This window comes from Symphodus melops (genome assembly GCF_947650265.1).
Source record: "Symphodus melops genome assembly, chromosome: 11".
NCBI lineage: Eukaryota > Metazoa > Chordata > Actinopteri > Labriformes > Labridae > Symphodus > Symphodus melops.
In genome coordinates, this window is record NC_136701.1 from 26,102,953 (window position 1) to 26,110,403 (window position 7,451).

General features: G+C 48.5%; 1 protein-coding gene across 1 annotated transcript in view; it reads left to right on the forward strand.

The window, feature by feature from the left end:
* The window catches only part of ncf1 (neutrophil cytosolic factor 1), a gene marked incomplete at its 5' end in the record, with an annotated part of 7,952 nt that extends 507 nt beyond the window's left edge, over positions 1 to 7,445 (forward strand). The window contains 10 exons of the mRNA XM_079355830.1: positions 20 to 95; positions 1,915 to 2,080; positions 2,384 to 2,442; positions 2,810 to 2,932; positions 3,240 to 3,347; positions 3,443 to 3,560; positions 3,796 to 3,909; positions 4,215 to 4,387; positions 4,593 to 4,738; positions 7,150 to 7,445. Coding sequence (XP_079211956.1) covers positions 20 to 95; positions 1,915 to 2,080; positions 2,384 to 2,442; positions 2,810 to 2,932; positions 3,240 to 3,347; positions 3,443 to 3,560; positions 3,796 to 3,909; positions 4,215 to 4,387; positions 4,593 to 4,738; positions 7,150 to 7,170 — 1,104 coding nt within the window. The 3' untranslated portion in view covers positions 7,171 to 7,445. The remainder of the gene's footprint in view (positions 1 to 19; positions 96 to 1,914; positions 2,081 to 2,383; positions 2,443 to 2,809; positions 2,933 to 3,239; positions 3,348 to 3,442; positions 3,561 to 3,795; positions 3,910 to 4,214; positions 4,388 to 4,592; positions 4,739 to 7,149) is intronic.
* Between the last annotated feature and the right edge of the window lie 6 nt (positions 7,446 to 7,451).

Genomic DNA, 7,451 nt, shown 5'->3' on the forward strand with positions numbered 1-7,451 from the left:
AAGTTGTTCATGTTGACAGAAATCCCTGAAGGAGATGTTTCCCATCGAGGCGGGACAGATCGAGAAGAAGGACCGAATCATCCCCAAACTACCAGGTAGAAGAACTCCTGATCTCATGTTCTGTTCAGGTGTGACCTCTGGAGTCTGAATCGGTTTGTTTCGTCACCTGGTTGTCTGAACAAACGCTGCGTGCTGCTGTCATCCTCCTGCAAACAGGAAGCTGTGTTCATCAAACACATGCCTACTTCTCTTTTTTCTACATAGCAGGAAGTGAAGCAGCTGCTGAAATCAGTGTGATGAAATGTTGAGACAAGAACAAAGAAGGAGAAGCATGTTAAAAAGAGTTCAAGCTAACGCAATACAGTTAATGCTAAAACTTTCATATTCATATAACTCACAAAAGTATTAAAGTTTTGGTTTTTCCCATATTCTGGATGTGATTGGACCAGAGAAGGTAGGCGGGGCTTTGAAGGCCATTTTGGACGCCCCTGGGTTTGCCAGATATGAGAGCAGTTATCAGGTGAACAGGTGTTGCAGCGATGGAAGCGGGCAGTGGAACTGCTTCAGATAGAAGTGATTGTACCCGAGCTAAAAAGCCTCTGCATGTTTCTAATAAGCTCCAGCAGCAGAAAGCTGCTCAAACTAGGATCAATGTTGGAGATGAAACATGGAGAGAGGTTAGAACGCAGAAAGCTTTACAGACCCATGCAGAGCTGGCTAAACACTGAAGCTACAGTGTCCACCACATGCAGAGCTGGCTAAACACTGAAGCTACAGTGTCCACCACATGCAGAGCTGGCTAAACACTGAAGCTACAGTGTCCACCACATGCAGAGCTGGCTAAACACTGAAGCTACAGTGTCCACCACATGCAGAGCTGGCTAAACACTGAAGCTACAGTGTCCACCACATGCAGAGCTGGCTAAACACTGAAGCTACAGTGTCCACCACATGCAGAGCTGGTTAAACACTGAAGCTACAGTGTCCACCACATGCAGAGCTGGCTAAACACTGAAGCTACAGTGTCCACCACATGCAGAGCTGGCTAAACACTGAAGCTACAGTGTCCACCACATGCAGAGCTGGCTAAACACTGAAGCTACAGTGTCCACCACATGCAGAGCTGGCTAAACACTGAAGCTACAGTGTCCACCACATGCAGAGCTGGTTAAACACTGAAGCTACAGTGTCCACCACATGCAGAGCTGGCTAAACACTGAAGCTACAGTGTCCACCACATGCAGAGCTGGTTAAACACTGAAGCTACAGTGTCTCTACATGCAGAGCTGGCTAAACACTGAAGCTACAGTGTCCACCACATGCAGAGCTGGCTAAACACTGAAGCTACAGTGTCCACCACATGCAGAGCTGGCTAAACACTGAAGCTACAGTGTCCACCACATGCAGAGCTGGCTAAACACTGAAGCTACAGTGTCCACCACATGCTGACCTGTGTGAGAGGAGGGGGGGAGACAGCTCTCTGTAATGTTTAGAGTTTAGACTGCAGTACTCATTTTAAACACTAGGGGTAGAGTTACAGACTGCTCCTTTAAAAGAGAAGGATCTATTTCAACAGCGTGACGTAGATTTAGTGATGATGGTCTACGTGGTTTCAGGAGCAGAAACATTTATCTTTCTTCCTGTTCAGATGTTTTGACACCTTTCATGGAAACAGAAGTCCAACGGTTAAATTACAAAACAAAAAGAGAAGGATGAGTCAACCTCAGAGCTGAGGAAACTTCCAGAACAGGAGAGGAAGTGTTCACCTCTGAGGAGGGACGGGCGCTACGTGACTGCCGCTCCAACAGGCGGGCTCAGAGATCAATATATGAATCATTTTATTCATTCAAGATTTCATTTATACAGTGACCCCAGATTATACTGAAGTGTGTGTGTGTGTGTGTGTGTCTTCAGCCCCACGCTGGTTGGACAGTGAGAAGTCAACAGAAACCAGGCAGAGCACACTGTCCGAGTACTGCAGCTCGCTCATCAACCTGCCGCCTCACATCTCTCGCTGCAAACTCCTCACCGGCTTCTTCAGGGTGCGACCGGAGGACGAGAACCCGCCGGCCCCGAACACGTCAGTACAGTTATATGGCTCCTTGCTGCAGAGTGACAGAAGTTAAAACATTTTCAATTTAAGCACAGCACTTCCTGACTACACCTCGACGCATCCAATAAGAGGGTAGCTCAGATGCTAGATCCTGTAGCCAACAACGGGCATAGTCGTCATGGTAACAGCTGTGTACATACGTACAGCTCACCAGACTAAAGTCCTCCATGTTCGAGCTTTAGCCTGAACTTTCACTGTCATATGCCGCTCTTGTTTTCCGTGTCAAGCAAAGACTGAGTCAGAGTAATCAAGTGATTTGTTTCTCTTCAGACTGAAGAGAAACGAGAACTTTGTGGAGTCCAGAGAGTTGGTGAGAGGCAACGCATCAGGTAAGATAAACTTTATTGATCAACCAGTGGGGGAAATGTGGGCGTTACAGCAGCTCAAAAAACAGGAAATATAACAAAGCAGTTTAAAAACCCAGCATGAGCAAGTTTACATGAATTAAATAAAGGAAGACTAAACACCATGTACACTTTGACTGGTGTAAGATCACATTAAAATGCACCCAGTGTGCTACTTTAATGATAGTGATGATTATTATACAGAGGTGAGGATTTACGACCTTTGACCTCTGATGTTGGAATAATAATGTCTGTATTAGTAATCTGTTTTGGCCTGTAAGTTTGGAGGTGACCTGCAGGTTTGAGACTGTGTCCTGAGATAAAAACTCCTGATGGTGTTTCAACCTCGCAGAGATCTCTGGGCCCATCATCCTGGAAACCTACAGAGTGGTTTCAGACTTCGAGAAGACGTCCAAACACGAGATCGCTCTGCACGCCGGAGACCAGGTGGAGATCGTGGAGAAGAATCAGAACGGTGAGAGAGGATGAGTTTTAATGATTCGAGTTATTGGAGATCCTCACTGGGACAAAGATGGAGGAAGTCGAGCAGTGAGATACAAGTCGTGATGTAACCTTTGACCTCTGCAGAGGGAGTCCAGATGTGTGTGTAGAGAGGTGTCTGTATTATCTATGTGAATGATTGAGAAGGTTTCACTTCACCCAATTCACGTGACTCAGACTTTAAAGACGTTCAATTAAACGTCTTCATGAAACGTTTAACAGAAGTCGCTGTGTCGCGTCCTCGAGATGAATATGACCAGGTTTGATGGCGTTGCGTTCAGGTTGGTGGTTCTGTCAGTGCGAGTCTAAACGAGGATGGGTTCCTGCTGCGTACCTGGAGCCTCTGGACACACCTGAGGAAGCCGAGGAGGCCGAACCAAACTATGAAGGTGAGCAATAGTGAATGATATCACCAGAGCCTGCACCAGGATCTGAACCACAGCGTCAGTCCTCTGAGAGCTCAAACGCTGCTGCTTCCCTGCAGGAGAGCTGCACGTCACCATCAAAGCCTACAAGGCCGAGCTGGAGGACGAGATCTCTCTGGAGCTCGGAGAGACCATTGAGGTGATTCACAAACTGCTGGACGGCTGGTGGGTTGTCAGGTATGAACCACACACACACAAAATAAGACATTAACTTTCTGAGGATGTGCTCAGGATCACCGAGCGGCCATCACAGCCTGTTTCAAGGCTGCAGGCCCAGAAAATGAACGAGAGCCACTCCAACACTTTGACACCTGAAAATCAGATTTAAGAGCAAACGGATGTGACAACAGGTCCCTGTTTAAAGATACTGGACCTGGACTTTAATCTTTTTGTTGTAACCTGGGTGTAACAGGAAAGGCGACGAGACCGGCCATTTTCCCTCCATGTTTCTGCACAAGGCGGGAAAGAAGGAGATCTATGAAGCTGAACGGCTGAACTTGCAGAGACAGAAACTCCCGCCTCGCAGGTACGTCTCCGCTGACAGTGGTGTTCTTTAAATAACTTTGAACAGCTGTTTCATAAAGTGAATGTTTGTCCTCGCTGTGGTGAGGGGGGAGAAGTTAGTGTCTTTGTTGGGAACTGAAACTCTTGTTTCTGCAGAATGTGTTCATATTCATGGTTGAGATTAAATGTGGTGAAAGTGAGTCTACACACTAACACGTGTCTTCCTTTATCTCAAATGGTCTGGTTATTGACACTTCCAGTGGAAACCTGTGTTGGACTCAACTTTTTTACTTCCCCGTTCCTGACCGCTCAACCTTTGTGTCTCAGGTCGTCCATCAGCAACGCCAAGAGCATCCACAACAAGGCTCGCCAGAGGATCAGCCAGGACACCTACCGCAGGAACAGCCGCAGGTACCTCCAGCAGAAAGGAGGCCTCCGAGCCGAGAACAGGAACTCCAGGAACGCCGCCAAGTCGCCGCTGAGGGAGAGAAAGAACCAGGGTAATAAAAACACTGATCTCATTGATTAACAAGTCATACACTCTGACTGCCAGCAGGGGGCGACTGCACCTGTGGGATGAACCAATCTGACTATATCAAAGTCTCCGTAAACATCAACATCAGTTTGTGGTGTCAGGTTTGAAAACAGCGTGATGGAGGGGGAGGAGTCACAGATCTGTAAACTTCTGTCTTTTTAAACCCACAGAAAACATTCCCGAGCAGGCGGCGTCCGGCTCAGAGGGCGAGCTGAAGAAGGAGGCTCCGGTCGTCCCTCCTCGACCGAGTGCCGAGCTCATCTTAGAGCGCTGCAGCGACAACACCCGCAAGAGAGTCAGCATCCACAAGTCCCAGGTCAGAGTGTAGAGACTCAGCTTCCACAGGTCAAAGGTCAGAGTGTAGAGACTCAGCTTCCACAGGTCAAAGGTCAGAGTGTAGAGACTCAGCTTCCACAGGTCAAAGGTCAGAGTGTAGAGACTCAGCATCCACAGGTCCCAGGTCAGAGTGTAGAGACTCAGCTTCCACAGGTCAAAGGTCAGAGTGTAGAGACTCAGCTTCCACAGGTCAAAGGTCAGAGTGTAGAGACTCAGCATCCACAGGTCAAAGGTCAGAGTGTAGAGACTCAGCTTCCACAGGTCAAAGGTCAGAGTGTAGAGACTCAGCTTCCACAGGTCAAAGGTCAGAGTGTAGAGACTCAGCTTCCACAGGTCAAAGGTCAGAGTGTAGAGACTCAGAGTCCACAGGTCAAAGGTCAGAGTGTAGAGACTCAGCTTCCACAGGTCAAAGGTCAGAGTGTAGAGACTCAGCATCCACAGGTCCCAGGTCAGAGTGTAGAGACTCAGCTTCCACAGGTCAAAGGTCAGAGTGTAGAGACTCAGCTTCCACAGGTCAAAGGTCAGAGTGTAGAGACTCAGCTTCCACAGGTCAAAGGTCAGAGTGTAGAGACTCAGAGTCCACAGGTCAAAGGTCAGAGTGTAGAGACTCAGAGTCCACAGGTCAAAGGTCAGAGTGTAGAGACTCAGCTTCCACAGGTCAAAGGTCAGAGTGTAGAGACTCAGCTTCCACAGGTCAAAGGTCAGAGTGTAGAGACTCAGCATCCACAGGTCCCAGGTCAGAGTGTAGAGACTCAGCTTCCACAGGTCAAAGGTCAGAGTGTAGAGACTCAGCTTCCACAGGTAAAAGGTCAGAGTGTAGAGACTCAGAGTCCACAGGTCAAAGGTCAGAGTGTAGAGACTCAGAGTCCACAGGTCCCAGGTCAGAGTGTAGAGACTCAGCTTCCACAGGTCAAAGGTCAGAGTGTAGAGACTCAGCATCCACAAGTCCCAGGTCAGAGTGTAGAGACTCAGCTTCCACAGGTCAAAGGTCAGAGTGTAGAGACTCAGCATCCACAGGTCAAAGGTCAGAGTGTAGAGACTCAGCTTCCACAGGTCAAAGGTCAGAGTGTAGAGACTCAGCATCCACAAGTCCCAGGTCAGAGTGTAGAGACTCAGCATCCACAAGTCCCAGGTCAGAGTGTAGAGACTCAGCTTCCACAGGTCAAAGGTCAGAGTGTAGAGACTCAGCTTCCACAGGTCAAAGGTCAGAGTGTAGAGACTCAGCATCCACAAGTCCCAGGTCAGAGTGTAGAGACTCAGCTTCCCCAGGTCAAAGGTCAGAGTGTAGAGACTCAGCATCCACAAGTCCCAGGTCAGAGTGTAGAGACTCAGCTTCCACAGGTCAAAGGTCAGAGTGTAGAGACTCAGCTTCCACAGGTCAAAGGTCAGAGTGTAGAGACTCAGCATCCACAGGTCAAAGGTCAGAGTGTAGAGACTCAGAGTCCACAGGTCAAAGGTCAGAGTGTAGAGACTCAGCTTCCACAGGTCAAAGGTCAGAGTGTAGAGACTCAGCATCCACAAGTCCCAGGTCAGAGTGTAGAGACTCAGCTTCCCCAGGTCAAAGGTCAGAGTGTAGAGACTCAGCATCCACAAGTCCCAGGTCAGAGTGTAGAGACTCAGCTTCCACAGGTCAAAGGTCAGAGTGTAGAGACTCAGCTTCCACAGGTCAAAGGTCAGAGTGTAGAGACTCAGCATCCACAGGTCAAAGGTCAGAGTGTAGAGACTCAGAGTCCACAGGTCAAAGGTCAGAGTGTAGAGACTCAGCTTCCACAGGTCAAAGGTCAGAGTGTAGAGACTCAGCTTCCACAGGTCAAAGGTCAGAGTGTAGAGACTCAGCATCCACAGGTCAAAGGTCAGAGTGTAGAGACTCAGAGTCCACAGGTCAAAGGTCAGAGTGTAGAGACTCAGCATCCACAAGTCCCAGGTCAGAGTGTAGAGACTCAGCTTCCACAGGTCCCAGGTCAGAGTGTAGAGACTCAGCTTCCACAGGTCAAAGGTCAGAGTGTAGAGACTCAGCTTCCACAGGTCAAAGGTCAGAGTGTAGAGACTCAGAGTCCACAGGTCAAAGGTCAGAGTGTAGAGACTCAGCTTCCACAGGTCAAAGGTCAGAGTGTAGAGACTCAGAGTCCACAGGTCAAAGGTCAGAGTGTAGAGACTCAGAGTCCACAGGTCAAAGGTCAGAGTGTAGAGACTCAGCTTCCACAGGTCAAAGGTCAGAGTGTAGAGACTCAGAGTCCACAGGTCAAAGGTCAGAGTGTAGAGACTCAGCTTCCACAGGTCAAAGTTCAAGTCAAGGTCATCAAAACTAACAATATTAATACCAGTTGATAGATAGATAGACGCCGTCTGACTTCCTGTCAGCTGATATTGAGTTTCCTGTGTTGACGGCAGGGAGGTCATAAAGGAGTGTAACAGGACGAGTGACGGGAACTACTTTCTGCAGTGGATGAATCCACACACACCGAGTACACTGAGCGTGACATCATCTCCTGTATTAGTTGCCATGGTAACAACAGATGATATATTGATAGAAGCTGTCTCTCTGTTTGTGACATCATGTTTGCTTTAGAGCCCTCTGAATGACTTAACCTGCAGAATGAGTTAACCCTTTCACCCCCTGCTGCAGAATGAGTTAACCCTTTCACCCCCTGCTGCAGAATGAGTTAACCCTTTCACCCCCTGCTGCAGAATGA